The sequence below is a fragment of the Carya illinoinensis genome, chromosome 11 (genome assembly GCF_018687715.1).
Source record: "Carya illinoinensis cultivar Pawnee chromosome 11, C.illinoinensisPawnee_v1, whole genome shotgun sequence".
Classification (NCBI taxonomy): Eukaryota; Viridiplantae; Streptophyta; class Magnoliopsida; order Fagales; family Juglandaceae; genus Carya; species Carya illinoinensis.
In genome coordinates this window covers 4,564,978-4,583,784 of record NC_056762.1, presented here as the reverse complement: position 1 = coordinate 4,583,784, position 18,807 = coordinate 4,564,978, and the positions used below count along the sequence as shown (strand labels likewise).

At 36.6% G+C, this 18,807-nt stretch overlaps 3 protein-coding genes across 4 annotated transcripts; 2 read left to right on the top strand and 1 right to left on the bottom strand.

The window, feature by feature from the left end:
* The first annotated feature begins 1,463 nt into the window (after positions 1-1,463).
* LOC122282906 lies at positions 1,464-3,962 on the top strand. Its single transcript, XM_043094971.1, has 2 exons — positions 1,464-3,395; positions 3,502-3,962. The coding sequence occupies exons 1-2, from the start codon at positions 3,225-3,227 to the stop codon at positions 3,829-3,831; spliced, it is 501 nt and encodes a 166-aa protein (XP_042950905.1). The 5' UTR covers positions 1,464-3,224; the 3' UTR covers positions 3,832-3,962.
* A 511-nt stretch (positions 3,963-4,473) lies between these two features.
* LOC122282043 (protein FAR1-RELATED SEQUENCE 5-like) lies at positions 4,474-8,335 on the bottom strand. 2 transcript variants are annotated; one of them, XM_043093958.1, is made up of 6 exons: positions 8,211-8,335; positions 5,830-8,127; positions 5,616-5,705; positions 5,410-5,487; positions 5,200-5,303; positions 4,474-4,838 (listed from the first exon to the last, which is right to left on the bottom strand). In XM_043093958.1, the coding sequence occupies exons 1-2, from the start codon at positions 8,298-8,300 to the stop codon at positions 6,694-6,696; spliced, it is 1,524 nt and encodes a 507-aa protein (XP_042949892.1). In that variant the 5' UTR covers positions 8,301-8,335; the 3' UTR covers positions 4,474-4,838; positions 5,200-5,303; positions 5,410-5,487; positions 5,616-5,705; positions 5,830-6,693. The 2 variants fall into 2 exon arrangements, with proteins under 2 accessions (XP_042949892.1, XP_042949891.1); XM_043093957.1 differs by having other exon boundaries at positions 4,474-5,303.
* Positions 8,336-10,514: 2,179 nt separating this feature from the next.
* On the top strand, positions 10,515-17,756 carry LOC122281723 (peroxisomal membrane protein PEX14). The gene is made up of 13 exons (XM_043093469.1): positions 10,515-10,628; positions 10,768-10,848; positions 12,451-12,689; positions 12,824-12,863; positions 12,975-13,159; positions 13,362-13,551; positions 13,722-13,811; positions 15,393-15,466; positions 15,585-15,627; positions 15,721-15,788; positions 16,339-16,383; positions 16,465-16,533; positions 17,006-17,756. The coding sequence occupies exons 2-13, from the start codon at positions 10,791-10,793 to the stop codon at positions 17,513-17,515; spliced, it is 1,611 nt and encodes a 536-aa protein (XP_042949403.1). The 5' UTR covers positions 10,515-10,628; positions 10,768-10,790; the 3' UTR covers positions 17,516-17,756.
* The last annotated feature ends 1,051 nt before the right edge of the window (positions 17,757-18,807 follow it).

Genomic DNA, 18,807 nt, shown 5'->3' with positions numbered 1-18,807 from the left:
ACTCATTATTTGCTCAGTCACTATAAGACAAGATATAAGTTTAGAACATATTGTAAACTTTCGCACTCAATATTGTTACTTCAGGAGCACATTCGAGGCATTCATTTTAAACAGATATTCTTTAGAGGTTTTTCTCTACACAATTTCACTTATGCAACTTCAGGTGCATTAATCATAACGAGTTTTTGGGAGGATCCCGATCTTTTGGTACATGTATCACTCATTTAAACTATCTCACATAATCAATAAATCTTTTATTATGAGATACTCAATAAAATTATTAGTTTAGGGCGATCTTTCAAGAATGCTCTTTTTCTATTCTAAGATGAATCTTATCATCAATAATTCATACCAAGTATAAAAAATAAATAAAACTTGTATATAAACTATATGAATAAAAATTGACCACAGATCTAACTAAAATGTAAATTATGAAAATTTTAATTCACCAAAGATAATATTCCCTATAGATATAACTGAAAAATAAATTATGGAAATATTAATTCATCATAGATATAACTGAGATGTAAACTATGAGAATAAACGTAAAATTTTATTAAGTAATAATAAGAAATATTATTTAATACTCACATTGGAGACTGTAAATAATATATTAAAAAATTTACTTGAAGTAAAAGACCACTAACTTCAGAATCAATAAAATCTCATGTTGATAACGTGTTATAAAACTAAAAGAGAAATAATATTATAAGAGAAATAGTTGTTATTCAATAATGAAAATCTTGAACTTATACAAATAAATGATATTCATATATATAAAAGTATAAATGTGATTTATGTATAATTTAAATTATAATTGATGGTTAAGGACGGTCATAACTGATATTTAAAAATGATCTTAATTAATAACTAAATATAATCTTAATTATTAACTAAAGATAATCTTAATTATTAACTAAAGATGATTGTACAAATCGTTTTATAACAATATTATTATTATTAATATTTTTATTTTTTCCCCGTAAATCTACACCTTTTTTGTCGTGGGAAAACTCTTATTGTAGGCATGAGGCGGACGAATCTGCGCACCGGCAGCTGACGTGGATTAATGAAACGGGGCGTTTTGGTTTTCAATTTAAACTGGTCTGTTTCATCTTTCATTGTAAATGAAAACGCTGCGTTTCATCAGAGCGGGAATTATTGGTCTCTTCGTTTTCTGCTAGGGTTCAATTCTTCCCCCTTTCTTCATTTCACCCTTTTTCGAACCCGAGTAGTTCTATGCTGCCTGACGAAGAGAATCAAGAAGTTTGCAGGTAGATTTTTTTCACAAATTTTGATTTCACCTCATATATATTCAATCTGATATATATTATTTTTCTGTTTTATGTCTTCATTTTGAGTTTTGTTGGTCCTGAAATGGGTTCGTGCAGGCGTAGAGATTGTTTGTTGGGGAAACCCTAAATCGGGCTGTTCACAGATTAACAGGTCTCTCTCTCTCTCTCTCTCTCTCTCTCTCTCTCTCTCTCTCTCTCTCTCTCTCTCTCTCTCTCTCTCTCTCTCTCTCTCTCTCTCTCCTGCTTTATGTTATGTTATTCGAACAATCGTTTCTATCGGCTTTCCAATTCCATCTAACTTTATTTGTGATTCTATGGGTAAGTTTTTAGTAAGTTAGAAACATATTAGTTCTTATGTTGTGGATGATTCCATAGAACTGGTCATGTTACATAATAAAAAAAGCAAGCATTGATTGCATAAAATCCAACATTGAAAGAATATATGGCATGGATACCAAGGTCAGTTTTCCACATGCTTGGAAGACTTGCTTTATTTATCTGTCACTCTGACCTTTAGAGTTCATACAGTAATTATAGAAGATCTAAACCCTTTTTCCCCTTACCACAACAATTCCACTAGGTCCCTCTTGGAAGCTGTAAATTAAGCAGGAGATAAATTATTTATATGTTTGTTTGTTTTCAATCACCGACTCCTTGCTTTATTATCTCTACGAACTGAGGAGCATTTTGGTTTACTCCTACCGGGGCAAATATTGTAGCCAGCATATTGTTGAGCTTGGATTTGCTCGATTCTGTGTTTCCTGGAGTTGGATATATATACAAGATCAGATTTACATGGTTTGTTGTGAGTTCAAGTGATTGAAATTTGCTAATAAGATCTATCATAAAAGGTGCATAAGCCTGTGCACTTTCCTCTTGAATTGGTGTTGGGTCTTGACCTGCTGGTTTCTCCATCTAATGAGATGATGCACCAAATGTCATTATTTTAGACATATTCTCCTCTGCCATTGTTTGTTTTTGGAGGATGAAATTATTGCCTTCTGCATGATGTTGTTATTTTTCATGAAGCAAGTTCTTGGTATTATCTAGCTCCTCTGCCTGCTGAATAATGTGGTCTGTCATTGTGGATAAATCTTTGTACAGTTCATTTATAAAGGTTATTGGTGGTTAGTATGTTAGGATCAGTACTGCACAGTTAGAACAATAATGGCAGTTATTGACTAAGTCGCTGTTGTGGTTCTCATCCAGTTACCTTGGCTGTTGGTAATCTGCCATTGGACAATTTCTCTTTTATGATGAATTAGATATATAGAGTTTTATAAGTTTGTAATGTAATTATTTCAAATGTGACAAAAGATAAACTTTGTTACTATGCAACCACTCTTGCCCCTAAGGAAACAAATCTTAACTGTTCTATTGTTAGTGTTATAAAACCTCTCTGTTTTATAGTTATAAAAAGGCCAAGATTTTTTGTTAGTCAAGAAATCCTCTGTTTGAACAAATATAAATGAACTTCTTTCTTGAAACAACAAAAATAACCTCTGTTTCTTGACTCACAAACAGAATGCTCATGTGTATCAATAGTCTCATATTAATATCAACTCTTTTTCAACATATCAACAGTATACCAACTCAGATTTTCCAGTTTTGTGTATTTTTACAGAATAAAAGTTAAGATTTATTTTTTCATGCGGATTGATTGTATTCCACTGGAAATGATATTCCACTTGATTGTATTCCACTTGTTAAGACTTGGTGGTAATATTGGAATTGATTTGTCGGTAGATTTTGTTGGATCTAATGCATTCTTAGGGTTGATCAGCTGGAAAACTTTTGACTAATACATCATGATGAGCTAGTTTTCTGATAAACCAACTAGTTAAATCATTACAAAACCTCAACATAAATCAGTAGATGGAATCATCAATTTCATTTCTGGATCTGTATACTCCATAGTTACTTGGGAACATGTTGAGTAAAGAGAAGGTATCATCGTCGATTTCCTCATCTTCTATTGTTAATCGCACATTGGAAAACAACCCAATGTGCACCTGTGGATCACCTGCTTCACTTAGAACATCAAATACCCGGCGAAATCCGGGGCGAGCATTCTTTGGGTGTTCAAACTACAATATGAAGGTACAAAAATTGTTAACATTCACTCTAACTTCGTGCATTTGGGTTTGAGTAAAATTTTTAGTATTTATATTGACAAAATATGCTTCTTGTTTGGTTGATTATACAGGGGTTACCACATTACAACTTTTTTAAATGGGCAGATAGCAGTCAGGAAAGAGAACAAGAACTTGTGAAAATTGATATTAAGCTGTTAAGGAAGCAGGATGAGCTTCAGAAAACACAAGAGGAGTTTCAAAAAACACGAGAAGAGCTTCGAAAATTAGAGGAAGAGGTTCGAAAAACTATGGAAGAAGTTCGACATTGGATGGAAGAGGTTCGTAAAAGAGAGGGCGAAATTGTCAAGATGGAGTTGGAACTTCGGCATCAACGCATACATATTCGTATATGTTGGGCAATTTTAATATTACTCTATTTGTTTTACGTACGATCATATTGACAACCCACTACTCGGGATTTTAGTGTGCTTTTTATGAACACTTGGTGATGTAATATAGTAGTAGTTATGGAAATGCCTATAATTTTGTGGGAAATATATGTACATTATCAAGGAACTTGTGGGACGACACTCTAAAGAGTAGGCAATTTGTATATCTGCTACGTATCTATGCAAAGTGGATGTTTATCTTTTGCAAATTGTCCAGGTATTTGACATTGCCTACGTATCCATGCAAAGTTGATGCATTCAACTGCCTTTTTTAGCATTTCCTTTTAATCCTGCCAAGCACTCAATTCGGGAATTCAGATGGCCAACGTAAAAACTATGCAAATTTTGCCAGGTTCCATTTATAACTTGAGTGTTCATGCCTGGTGCCAAGAAAGATGCATATCCTGTAAAATGACAAATTCAATGAATCATGTAAAAATGGAACCTGAGCCCATTCATGGACAGATTAATGTATCAAATCTGTTTTTTTCATATCAAAACCTGTGATCTAACGTGAAAAGCACCATCATTGAAGTAAAAGAATACATATTAGAAATTAACTGATGAAAAACAGGGAGTAGAAAAACACTGATAAATATTTCTACTGCCTGTTTGTGTATCCATTACAACTTTGTGTTCAAGCCTGTGGTAATATGAAAACATACAACAGCACTTTCTCTCCTTTAAATCTAAAACTAATTACAACTGCTCAAACTACCCATCAAAAAATATTTACATGGGAACTTCCACCCAACAAGTCATATTACAACGGCTCCTTTGCACCCAATTATATACATATGTACATCATCCATAGATTTTTTTTAAGTCTTGCTCCACTGAAACTATACAAATACACCACCCATCAAGCACCAAACTGTGTACGCCAGATGAAAATCTGTTTTTTTCATCTGCTGCTCCAGGAATTCCAGCAATAAGAGTGTAGTAAGTGCTCAAGGAGCTGCTCAACTTTCCACCCATCGTTTGGTAGTTCGCATTCATCAGCCAATTTTGGTACATCACTGCCATGAAGAGCACCAAATCAAGTATAAAAGCTCAATGAGTCTCATTTTTAATTTAATTTAAATATCAAGTATAATGACACCATGATTTAATTTAAACCACCAAAAATAACAAGCACATGGCGTAGTGCCTTCATAAAAACTGAAAAGAATTAAATATTTATTAGCCTCTTCATTCTCCAACAACTTTGGGTTATTCATACTACACCACATCAGCAGGCCAAAGAAGGTATACTCGTAATTACATTTCTTAGAATGAATGAATATTATTTCATTTTAAATATACAAATAAAGTTACACTTCCACCATAATAGTGTAGTTTTCCTAAGCTCCATAAGCAAGCAAAATTGGAAAGACTAACCATGTATTAAGCAATCTCCATACAAACCAGATAAAAGTCTCTCATTGTGACGGTTGTGTCTCACGCAAGCTATCCGGTTGGGTTCCATCCGGACCAAGCCAAATCTGTCCACATTACAAACTCAGTTATTGATTCATAAAACAACAAAGTTTAAAACACTCATCAATAACAATTTTCACAATATCACCAAGTTAAAGAAGACTTGATTACACTTTCTTGAGTCTGATTCACGGCAAACCCAAACTCCGCTATACTAAAGTCGGACACTTCGGTAGTCTTATGTATTGGCTAACAATACATAAACGGAATATTAGATCAAATTGAAGCTATAGACTCAAAATAATCACCCAAAATGATCAATATGTATTAAAAGCTAAAAAAAATATAAGAACTCATAAAAAAGCCCGTAAATGTACCTCAACTGGGACATTTTGTTGTGTTCCAACAACTGTTACCCCAAATAAATTCCTGCACGTTCCAACAACTTCGCCTTCGTGTCCATGTGGCTACAAAGCAAAAAAACCAAGTATATATATATGACCAAAAATGCAAATTATATATGTCAGTTATATCAAAACCCAGCCACAAGGTTTAAAAGCTAAAAAATTTAGAACAGTGCACTTAGTTAACCTGTTTACGCTTTCCCTTTTGACTTGCCTTCTTCGTCGTGGGTTTAACTTTCTCAATCATTGATTTCTTTCTAAGAGTTGGAGGTCTACCTTTTCCTCTTACTACATGAGGACTCAGCACTTTCTTAGAACTTGCATCTGTGGTTGTGTTGGCATGAATCACACCAACCTTCGAGGGCGGCAAGTTCGTGTGGTAGCCTAAGTTCATCGCATCTAGTTTAGCTAGCATATCCTCAGTGTGCTCATCACATGACGATGCATTTGTGGCTACTTCGTAACATTTCTTGATGATACGTGAATATCTGCTAACTTCAGGCCTCTGATCAACTAAGTCATAAGAAGAAGGTATAAGAGTGTATGTCCTTTTTATGTCTTTCCTCCATCGATCAAGTATGTACTTTTCTGGAACCGAATGGACTTTGTTAACTCTCATAATGCCTAATACATGTCTACACAATATCCCTCTCATCTCAAACAAGGCACATGAACACTTCACTTCGCATTCGGCCTCATTAAAGTACACTGTGTGAGTCACCTCCTTCATGAATTCATCAGCATTCACTTCACATTCTACATGGTACGTTGCAATTACACCATCCTTCTGGTGTAGAGCTGGAAGAGTTGCAAGTATCCCTATAACTTCTTTCTGAACTTCTCTAAATTTATTGCAAGTGTATATCTCTTGAAAAATCTTCTCAAGTGGAGAGGGAGAGACGACGGGAATTGTGACGTTGAATGACTGGAAATCCGCCTCACTTTCACTCTCAATCTTCTTCCTCAATGCATTATCAAACTGATCGACAAACTCTTTTAAGTTTGTCTTAGCATGAACATACCCGTCAAAAAATGCATTCATGCTCTCGCTTCATTGGGTTGTACTCATTCCAGCCCAAAAAACATCTTTCATGAACACTGGTGCCCAATATGTACGCTCAGCGTATAAACTCTTCAACCACTGATTCTCCTGCAAGTTGTACTTCGTAATCAACACTTGCCAAGAGCCCTCAAACTCCTCTTTCGTGTGAGAGTCATACACAGAAGCAAGCAATTGGCTTTTCAAACCAGTTTTGTATGCACCATGTGAACCTAGTTTCTCTGGCAATTTCTTCAATATGTGCCATAAGCAATATCTGTGTCGGGAGTTTGGAAAGACGAGACTAATAGCATTTTTCATGGCTCGATCTTGATCTGTGATAATAGCCTTGGGAGCTTCACCATCCATACAAGTCAACCAAGTCTGAAATAACCATGTGAACGTTTCTGTATCCTCACTAGAAATTAATCCTGCCCCCAAAAGAATTGACTGACCATGATGGTTTACACCAACAAACGGTGCAAACGGCATCCCATATCTATTTGTCAAATATGTCGTGTCGAATGTGACGACGTCTCCAAAATATTTGTAGGCTGCCCTACTTCGGGCGTCCGCCCAGAATACATTTCTCAACCGCCCGTCATCATCCATATCCATTACTGAAAAGAACCCGTCATTCTTATATTGCATCCGAGTAAAGTACTCACGGAGGGCTCCAGCGCCACCTTTTCCTAGTCGAAGGTGGCGTGCCTTGTCAATGTAATTACGGCAGTCTTTTTCAGTGAATGGCAAGTTCTCAAAACCACCCGCTTCTTGAACAAGAGCGGCGAAACTCTTGTTCATTCTGATCCCAGCCTGATCATTTATATCTAGCACTCTCTTAACAGACGAGCTCACTTCTCTATTGCAGCGAAAGAACCTCGATTTTTGTGGACTTAGCCCGTGATTATGGGAATTGTTAACACTGGACACCTTCAACACCCCTTTGTCAAACATCACATTTATCCTTGCCTTACATTCTGTCTTTGATGTCGGACGCGGTCTCGCAACATTTGTCGTACGGTTCCGTGCCTTCCCACCACGAGCACAACCCAATGTGACATATCTAATACTCCCATCCTCAAACCTATGACTCCTTTGTTTGTTAATCCCAAAACCGGATTGTTGCCCATATCGTTTATAGTAAGAAAGTAACTCCTCTTCAGATTTAAACACCATTCCCAACTTCGGCTCCTCAACGATATCGGCCTCTTCAGTATGCATAGTATTTGTACCCCCGGACTGATCGGCATCTTTGACTTCAACAGTATTCCCGGACTGATCAGCATCATTGGGTTCATTTGTATCATGAATGGAGGGCGTAGACAAACTTTTTCCACTAGACTCGGGTGATATATGTTGGATTTCATCCACATGGCTTGCACTTGTCGACTGAGCACCAATCGGAGAGAAAACTGACGAGTGAAATGGGGGAAGTGGATTTCCCTGCAATTACACCCACAAAATTGATTACATTACAAACATTGAAATTTTTCTGATTCACTGTACTTAACAAATGAAGTTATCACCTGACTAGTCCATGTAGATGGGTTTGCATCAGGACAAACTACAAATGGTGGTAACCACGCACGTGGCATTGGTAGATGGAAACCATGCATATAGTTTGACAAATCCGGATAAAATGGTATTGGTATCGCCTAACATATAAAATAAAAAAGATTATGAAACAAAGATGTACTCGTGGCAAATACGGAACAACTACGGAACAAAACCAGTAATGATAATGGTATAAAAGATTAATATTACAAAAGCGATAAATTCCTACCTGGGACTTTTGTTTTATTGCTGGATCTGCAGTAGGAGGTGTAGAGGAAGATGCAGGCTCCTTCCCTTTCTCCATCTAGAGAATATTTTTATACATTAAAAATCAGCTTTTGTAATATATATAATATGCAATAAAATATTTGGAGCTTAGCTTTATATTACCTATTTCCATTGGTAGCAGTATACATGCTCAAGATATTACATATGCTTAGAATAATTTATCATTTTGAAACTAAATTGATATGGCCGCAACTTTTTATCAAGCGGACTTAATACATACAACCATGCATGATTGCATATGTAGAGTTTATGTGCATGCTAGTTCTAGCTAAAATAGATATTAGTGCAGAACTAAATAATAAGAAATTATGTCTACAAACCAACTATTGAGCACGGTCATTTTTTCATAGTTTGATTAAACCCAGCCCTTCACGTTCAATGCTTGTATTAGATGCATACTATATTTTTTTTCTATGAATAAAAAAATTTATTAAATAAAAATAAAAAGGGGTTACTATATACATGCATACTATATTTTGAAACAAACTGTTCCTTGTTACTAAACTAAGCAACCCAAACACCGTAAGACATAGATTAATAGATTACTTTGCACATCCAAACAGAGGTTAAAGAAAATCAAAAGCCTCAATCTTGCAATTCTGAAACTGAAAAATTAACACCCTCCATCAGATGGTGAGGATCAAAGAAACAATTGAAGGGATGATCTTACAATAAATCTAAGAGTCATTATGTCCAGCAAAATGTTTATTAAAAGAGGAGAAATATTTCGAAAAAATAAAATATCAAATTAGCAATAATTAAAAGCATGAGGGAAAACAACAACCACAAGCATAGCAGCCAATATAATCACAGAGACTTCCAAGGACCGTAGCACGGATCAGAGACACATGAACTCTTATTCAAACCAAACATTTACCTATTTTTTAGCTAGGAATTTCAAAGCATGCAAACACCAAAACTAGAAACTACTCTTGAAGACTATCTTCCTCCACGTGATCACACACTCAAACATACCACATGGATTCGGACAGAGACAGAGATCAAGCACAAATAAAACATAAAAAAAAAAAAAAAACAGTACAACAGAAATGAGAGGAAAAATTTATGTTTACGACCAACTAGAATTTATTCACTACTTTATGCATAAAATAATCGTCAATTCCTCTTTTCATGTTCTGAAGCACCAAAACAAGTTTTGCCTGCACATGAGAATAAATTCTAACAACATTATCCGAAATGCAGCATGTTGGTTGCTAATAATGCCCCTAAGACCATGTATAACACTTCTGTAATGTTTCTTTAATCTATGAGGGCCGATTATTTCACTACTTTCTACTTAACTAATCACTTATTATAAACTGTATAATCCCTATGAAATTTGAACGTTGTGGAAAAATTACCTTCTATTCCAACAAGCCTCCGACCCTCACTCTCGCCTCAATCTCCCCTGTTTTCAGAAAACCAACCAACGCAGCCTTCAACCCTCCCTCCTAAAACTGGTTTCCTCGATCAGCAACTATATACAAATCAGTTTGGTTGTAAACCAAAATAAATAATACTTTGTAACGTAAAGGAAAACACCACAACAACAACCAGAGAGTAAAAAAATGGTGAAAAGTTACATGCTTGTTTTCAAATAAACAAGGAAACAAAAAACAGATATTCGGGAAGCACATTTTTACATGTGAAAGTCGAATGCTAGGTGAGATTCTCCTTCTGAGACTACCATGTACTCTAATGGTATAAAATGGACTGGAACAGAGACCACTTGAGAAACCTGTCAAAAAAACAGAGACAACTTGAAGATCAAAATAGAGAAAGTGAGAGATAGATGAAAATAAATGTTAACTGATGAGAAGGTTGGTGGTTACACTAAAAATGGTGGAGAAAATTCACCGGAAAATGTACGTGGATGATCGGGGAAGAGAGTCTCGCACGGCCTGGACGCACGAAATGAGAAAGCTTTCTTCGGAAGCTGCTTTCCCTCTTTTTCTTGTTTTCCGTCACTTTTTATTTATTTATTTATTTTTTTAAACATGCCACGTGAGCATTCGTCCGCACATTAGTGCGCCGTGTGCTTACATATAGAACTACTCCCTCTCTTTCTTGCGTTGTGGCTCTCGAGTCTCATCCCCTTTTATGTAAGCATCTCTCTGACGTCAATATCTGATCTTTACTGATATTCTTTATAGTCTTATCATTGTTATTCAGTTCGAGGCTTCAGCACTGTTTCCTCTCACTTGGGTTGCGTTTTCTTTATTTTTTTCTTCTATCTTACAGTCAGAGGAGGTCGTTAATCGGCTATGGCGACTCAATCTGGCGCTCCTCCCAATCCAACGGACGGGGATACGCAGAAACCTGGTTTGATTTTTTTTTTTCCCATTTTTTCTATTAGTTTCGCATATTTTTGGTCAATTTGATTTGGTTTGGTTTGGTTTGGTTTGGTTTATGCTCTTTTTCTTTTTCTTGCTGTTAATTTGTTTTTGGTTGTTGAAGCTGTAGTGTATCGGACCAGTCATTAGAGCCTTTATGTGTGTGTGTGTGTGTGTCAGCCACGTTGATGTTCTCGATCAATTTGGTGAACAGAAGCCTATGAAGTCTATCTTTTTTTTTTTTAAGCAAGTAGTTTTATAGATTAAACTAAGGGTTATATGATACAAGATTCAATGAGATGGGAGTTCCCAACAATCATTCAAAAGCAAATAAAATATAACACCGGGGAAAATAGAAAGGGGTATGTGGAGCCAAAATTTGGCTCCCACCCATTTTCCATTAAAGAGAAGCTGCTTGAAATAATTTTTGAATAGTCTGATAAGTAGACTATTAAACTGCTACTAAGAGTTGCAGTGGGACCAAAGTTTTGAATACCATACTGGTTAAGGCATTGGAATGAAATATTTCGGTATTGGTACTGTTTCGTGTACTGTTTCAGAATAGTTGATATATGAATAAATTATATATATATAAATTATATTTCAAAATAATAGTCTATATATAAATAAATTATATATAAATACATATATATAAATTATAAATAGTCTGATCTGAATTGTGGGTTAAACAATGAGCTTGCAGTTTGAAGAAATGAAAAAAAAGAAGGAAAAGTACAGGCCAAAATACTGGCCGGTACGTAGGCCTGTACATGTCGAAATATTGGCCAGTATTTGGGGCAATATGAAACAGGTATAATACTTGTACTGGACCAGTGGCCTGTGCGGCATATGATTGGCCGGTACCGGTATGATATTTAAAACAATGAGTGAGACGGTGTGTGCTGCAGCTTGATTATCTGGATTGGCTGTATGAGTCTTCCACGTCCACTTTATCTTGATCATCGGTTAGAGAAAGTAGCAATTGGAAGATGCTTTGATACGCCGGGAAAATACCATCACTGTCTGTGGTGGCGCTTGGGGATCACGTGCAGGAAATAAACCGGTGGTTGAACTTGAGAGATCCGAAGCCACTGATCCCAGTGGAGCCGCACGTGATGCCGGTAGATGCTCGCTGGCATGGCGGCGCGTGAAGCTCACGCATCACACTTTTGGGCAATTTTCTTCAACCGTTCGACAGATCGGTGGTTGGAGATTCTGTTGGCATGGCGCGTGATGGTCAGAGAAGTCCGGTAGGCAGTAGATCAGTACTTCTTGGTGTTATGGAAGGAAAACACTAGAAAGAAGGGAAAAAACACTATGGACAACACCGGAAGGAGGAGGGGGGGAGGAACTGAAACTCCAACCCCCCCTTGGGCGGAGACAAGGAAGAGATGCCGATGGTAATTGAGAGAAAAGGCTCTGGAGAGTGAAAACGAGAAAAGGCCACTTTTACGTCCATCTTTTAGATATTGGTCATCCTAGAAGTCTATCTAGTTACTAATACTTCCACTCTTTAGGCATATACTCAAGATTGTGCAAATAGAGAATATATTTAGTATTGAAAAATAATTTTTGTAAATTTCGGTTGCAGAACTTGCACAACAAACGAATCAGGATCAGCAAGAGTCCAGGGCAGAGGCTCCCAAACAAAGTATTACACCATCAGTGTTTGTGAACTCCGAGCCAATGCGAGAGGAACAAGTGCAAAATGCAGTTAAATTTCTTTCTCACCCAAAAGTTAGGGGCTCGCCAGTCATCTACAGAAGGTCGTTTCTTGAGAAGAAGGGCCTCACCAAGGAGGAGATAGATGAAGCCTTTAGACGTGTGCCTGTAAGTATGTAATTAAATTTTTGTTTTATTTCCCTCCACACTGCTTTTGGATCTTCATCTAGAGCATTTGCTGGAATGCAACTTATCCATGTCCGTTCCCTATTTTGTGCCTGACTTTGTTTTGGAATTTACAGGACCCACAACCAAGTGCACAGGCAGGCAATGTTAATCAAGGTAGTATATATTTAGTATATATTAGTGTTACAGTGGGACTTGGATTTTATTAGAGTTTGACTAGTCCTTTTATGACTATTGTCAGTGTGTAATTTATCATGGTACTAACAGATGGGCAGGTGAAGTCATCATCAAACAATCAGTCACAGGCCCCAGTACAAACTCTACAGCCTGTAGTAGCTACTCCTACTGGTGCCATGGGTACTTTAATGCGGTACCAATTTCACTGGTCTCATGCTATTTTAGCTGTCGGATTACTGGCTGTTTCAGGTGCTGGAACAGCTGTACTAGTTAAGGTAGCAAGGTTTAATCCTCCCTCTTCTATCATGCCATAAGTCAGACATGTGAACATGTTAATAGCTATTCTATCAAACGCTCATTGCATTTGATGGTTCTTAACCAACTTCACTCGTGACTGACTGGTTCTGAGTAGCTGAATTTTGCTAATTGGTATCTCAAGCTTGCTCACATCAATTGATTACATATTCCCTCTTCTAGAAAGCTATTGTTCCTAGGTTGAAGTCTTGGATACGCAAGATTGTGTCGGAGGAAGAAAATGACCTTGCAGAAAAAGGGGGTTCAAAACCAAGTTTGGCAGAAGAAGCAGCCGCTGCTGCAAAAGCAGCTGCAGCTGCAGCTGCTGATGTTGCAAAAGTAAGCCAAGAAATGTTGCAATCAAGAAATGAAGGTGGGATAATGCTGGGTGTTCAGCTTATTTTTTTTGAAGAGATCTGTATCGTATTTGCATTTGCTCTCTCTCTCTCTCTCTCTCTCTCTCTCTCTCTCCCCTTTTTTTGCTCTGCAATGTTTGATGGTCAGAAAATCTCATTTGCTTTGCCTTGTTCTATGCATGGCCAGAGAGGAGAAATTTTGAAGAATTTACAAACCTCTTAGATGTGCAAGTGCAGGAAATGAAGTCCATGACTAATGCCATAAGGAAATTGGAAGGTACTGAAAAGTTTCTTTCCAATTAATTAAATAAGCATATATACTTGCCTAAAAAAACATTTTGCATTAATTTTATCTGCAATTCTGAGAAGAGTTTGTTCTTGATTGGCTGCCCCTAATCAATTCGTTACACTTTCTATATGTTAAAGGTTGAGTTAGCATATCTCTTTGGCTTTTGGGAATAAAGGAATTTAATCCCCAAGTCTTTCAGCTTCCTAACTAAAGGACTGGACTCAGTTGCTCCCTTGTATCATTACAACTCCCTGTGTGGGCAAAAGAACTTCTAATGGCTATGTATGTAGGTGGAGACATTAAAGACCCAATTTATAAGCATAACTTGGGTTTGTGGCCCATATTATTGGTTGATTGTACTCTGTATGGTCCACAGTTGCCCAAGAAAAAGGACAGTGAAGGATCCTTGGGGGATGCAGATGGCTTTCTTGTTATTTGAAGGATGCATAATCCACACTTTCCCCAAAAGCTGTTGTGTTCATTATACAAGTTTTATTTTTTTATTTTTAAGTGCAAAAACTTCATTCACAAAAACGCAAATGTTACATCCAGGTGCACATGGGTGTATACAAAGGCAAGCCAAATAGCTTGGTCAGAGCAAAAGTCTGTACCCCACTCAGAATGGTTACTGGACAAGACTATACAACTAGATTATGCGAGCCTTTAGGAGTTAAGCCTATTTCTTAGGGCGTTTAAATAGCATGGAATCCGGTGATGGAAAGAGTGCTCAACATGCAGACCTAGTCTACACTGATCTACAACTACCCTTTCTTAGACCTAGTCTACACTGATCTACAACTACCCTTTCTTTTGTTGTAGAATAAGCAAGTCGCCTATCTTGAAGAAGAGAGAGATTCAAGAAAATATTTTAAAGTTGGCATATTTTCTATAGAGGCTGCCCAAAGGAAGAGAGTAGAGAGTATTAAAATGTAAAATTTTGAGCTCTGTTCACAATCCTCAAAATTTCTGTTGTTCCGTTCCTATTATTTCCCTAGCTTTATGAGATTTATAGATGCCATTAGACAATTCCCTCTTCTACCGGCCAAATAATGGAAAAAATATAAAGTAAAAGTGATTCCCCTTGGTTTGATTTTCAACTAAAATATTAGCAAAGCTAGACCTTAGCAAAGCTTGACATTTTTCAACTAAAGTATATTTTACTGCTGGAAACTCACGGCTTGTTCACCTGGTCTTGTGAAATAACAGGACATATGTTTGTGTTGTGACCATCTTGCAACATGTCACATATATTATGAATGCGTGTTGGTGCCACATGGATACCTAGTTTTGTGCGCAAGCAATCTGTCTAGTTATCGTCCAGGTTCCTAGACTGGTTTGGCTATATATGCTGTCGCATAGATTTACTTAGTATTCTGATATGGTGCTGAATTTTGTGGTATTTTGATGGAATCCTCTTGCTCCCTGAGATAATATCTATTCTGACATATTCTAAATAACCTGTTTTCTAAGTTCAAGGACATATCTACAAATTATCTCTCACCAGTTTGTGGTTTGTGGTAATATGCTAACCTTATAATTGCATATCCTTTCTTTCTGCCTAATCACCAGGACAAACAAGTGCCCAAGGGAGATCCTCCTTTATTGATCAAGAAGATCATAAAGTCACTATATCAAGTTCACAGGTGAGCAAAACATAGGCATAAGTTTAGTGTGTTTAATGCTCCATCGAAGATTTGGAACATACAGTTCTCTCGTCCACATTTGACTTGTCTAAATTTACTAATTCAAAATGTGCTGCAGCAACCATACGTGAATGGCAAGGCAGACTATGACTTGCGCTCAGGTTGTTTTCTAGGGACCTTGTGCCAGTACTTTTTGTGTAACTTTTTGAATGGTTTAAATTTCAATGTCTTATGATTTGAATTGCTATGTACAGTGAGATCTTCCTCACCTCCCAAAACTGCAGAACCATCAATTGCTCCTCACCCTAAGTCATATATGGATGTAAGTTATTAACCCAATCTTTCCACTGATGAGAAATACTACTGAAGGATTAATTTTTAATGCATGACAGTATTCTGTACTGTTGTCTTTAATTTCCAACTGTTCTTAGAATTTAGGGTAAATTTGAATAGTTTTTTACAGAGTCTAAAAATATGTTAAACCTTTTTGTTAATTGTTATTGAAGGTGTCAGACAACATTACATGGTGTGGAGGGCACACCTTCTACATTGTTGCCATGGAAATATTTGATTTTTAAAAGAAGTATATGATAAGATTCTCTTGCTAATCAAATCCTGTCATGTAAATGGTTCTGATGTTCTCCACACCAGCTTGAAAATATAGTTTTTCTTATTGTTCCGACTCACAAGTGCTTAGTTCCAATAAATGGTTCCTTCTTTTTTTTTTCTTTCTTTTTTTTTTTTTTTTTTTTTTTTTTTTGTGTTTGATTATTTGTAAAGCCAGATAAATTTTTAGCTCCGATATCAACGCAAAGTCTTGATTGGGGTTTTAAATGAATTCTGCTCATTGGACTTTGATAATGGTGTTGCAGATTTTGGCCATGATCCAACGAGGGGAGAGGCCTCCTAATATCAAAGTAAACTCTGTAACTATATATTGGCATCAGCTAGTTTGTGAGGTCAATGCTAATACTTTGTCATTCTAAATTTCTACGCAGGAAATAAATGATCTACCCCCAAACCCCAATCAGCAACCATCAAATTCTCGTTTAGCACCCAGAGCTAAGGTTTGGTTCTAATCATTTTTAGTTTAAGCTAGTTCATTTTTCATTTTTCTCTTCTTTTCAAGAATTGATTTTATGGACTAAGGAAGACTAACTGAATGTAGTAAGCTGTATAAGTAATATAATTTGAAAGTTGGAATCATTTTGTTCTTTGAAGAATTTGTGACCGCTACTTAGGCTGAGGAACAGTAATTAACATTACCAATGTTGGAATTCCTGCATTACAACAGGTGGCTGGATGAGTTAAAATTGATTGTACCCTTAGCGCATAACATGTTTAATGGCTTGGCTCTTCTTAATTAAAAATTGATTTAATGGCAATTGTAATTTCTCTGGATAATTCTGAAACAGTTTACTTTAATCTCTGCTTAAAAAAACTAATCTGAACATGCTTGCAATCACATCGCATAAAACTGATTATTTTCTATTTGTAAAGAGGGTTAACTGATAATTACTTTTATGTCCACCTGAGTAGCCGTGGGAATATAGTCAGGCCCAGAACATGTCAGGCCAAGCACTTCAGTCACCACTAAATGTGGAAGGCTTGATTTCCAACGTACAAGACAATGGAATAAACTCTCAGTTAAATGGTGACAATTCAGTACCTTGGTGGGCACGGAAAAATGTCAAAATCACAGAGATTGAAAACGAAGATGAACTCAAGGCGGGGTCATACACTTCACAAACCAGTGAGAAACCAGTTCAGCGTACCTGGGTCCCTCCTCGGCCACCCCCAGTTGCAATGCCAGAAGCAGCTGAAGCCATCCGTAGGCCAAAATCATCAGTTCAGAAAGAGCAGTTGGCAGATGATCAGCCAATAGCGCATCCTTCAAATGTGACTGATGATCTGCAGAGGATCACAAAAATATCTGAATCTGGAGGTGATGTGGAAATTAATGGCGGGAGCTCAGTGTTGAACTCCACTGAGATACACGAACATGGCAATGGGTTTGAACGGAGTGAAACCGGGATAGAATCTGTTTAATCCATTTGAGTTAAGTACCCATATATCTACCTTTTAAGTTTGTTGTAGTATCCCATGGAATATTTTGGATCCACTTGAAACGAATAACATGATCGAGCTGCTATTCTATGTATGTAAGTGAATTTACTAGGTATGTCAAAATAATTTAACAAGTGACAGTTACAATGGATAAAGAGGGGTAGCCATTAATACGTTATTTTCATTCATTGTATGCAATCATTTATGGCTTTTTTTCCTTCTATTTATGGGTGTGTTATACTTGTAGCCTATTTGCAAAATTTTCATTGTTAATGCTTAAACTTTTCAGACTGAAGAATGTTTTATGGTAGATAAATGTTTGGCAGCTGATTCTAGTTTCACGTCTGATTTTAGAAGCTAAACATTTAGCTTCTGAACAGCTAAATACGAAGTTTCTCCATGTCATTCCTGAATCAATCCAATTTGCATGGTATGTCCCAAACCAATTCAGCCTTGGATCAAAATGGCTTGGTTTCTCTTCAATGAGACATTGTATAAAATTTCCTATTTGTTATTTTGCTTTTTATGACATCAACAGCAACCATCCCAGTAGGCTATATTTTCTGTATTTACGGGCTTTGTGCATACCGACTATACTATTTCAGCTTTTTATTTAGCTTTTTCAACTTTTTGAGAGAGTATTACTATTCATTATCTCATAATATTATGATATTAAATAATTAAACAGTTATTTATTATGTTCCACATATTTATCAATCATTTGATATCATGGCAAATAATGTTAAGATGATGATTTAAAAGATGATAAATAGTATTTTTATATCATATTGGACGTTTTAAGTGACCATTATATAGTCTTATTACCGATGATAATGCCTAAAAATATTTTTCTAGGAGAGATTTTTTTTTATTGGTAATTGAGTTTCGCCAACTGATTTAAAGATTGTTGAATTAAAATTATTCGAGAGAAGAAAGATTGCAATTCAAACGACAATAACAAATTGACACCCATGCATATGCCTAAATTTAATCAACCGGTGAATGCATTGAGTAGTTGATCATGGGAACACATTTCAACTACTGGGCCTTCTGAATTGGATGCGATTAGAGTTGTTCTTCATGAAGGATGCAAGGCTGGATAAGACTCGGGAGGAAAAAGTTATGAAAAGGGAGGAGGTATAGGAGAGTCTGCACTAGATCTCGAGCGACTAGGCTAAAAAGGGTTACTGCGGACAAGGGATGGGTTCAATGGGTAATGGTCGAATGTGAGAAAGCAGCCATCTTTACGTTCGGGTCTTATCTTGGTTGGGCGT

Bases quoted from the DNA above. Each gene is read 5' to 3' on its own strand.
- LOC122282043 (XM_043093957.1), bottom strand. From the start codon at position 8,300: ATGCATGGTTTCCATCTACCAATGCCACGTGCGTGGTTACCACCATTT. The intron at 8,128-8,210 runs GTGATAACTTCA...GTGTAATTGCAG, and splicing joins CATCTACATGGACTAGTCAG to GGAAATCCACTTCCCCCATT.
- LOC122281723 (XM_043093469.1), top strand. From the start codon at position 10,791: ATGGCGACTCAATCTGGCGCTCCTCCCAATCCAACGGACGGGGATACG. The intron at 15,789-16,338 runs GTAAGTTATTAA...ATGGTGTTGCAG, and splicing joins ACCCTAAGTCATATATGGAT to ATTTTGGCCATGATCCAACG. The intron at 16,384-16,464 runs GTAAACTCTGTA...ATTTCTACGCAG, and splicing joins AGAGGCCTCCTAATATCAAA to GAAATAAATGATCTACCCCC.
- LOC122282906 (XM_043094971.1), top strand. From the start codon at position 3,225: ATGTTGAGTAAAGAGAAGGTATCATCGTCGATTTCCTCATCTTCTATT. The intron at 3,396-3,501 runs GTACAAAAATTG...TTGATTATACAG, and splicing joins GTTCAAACTACAATATGAAG to GGGTTACCACATTACAACTT.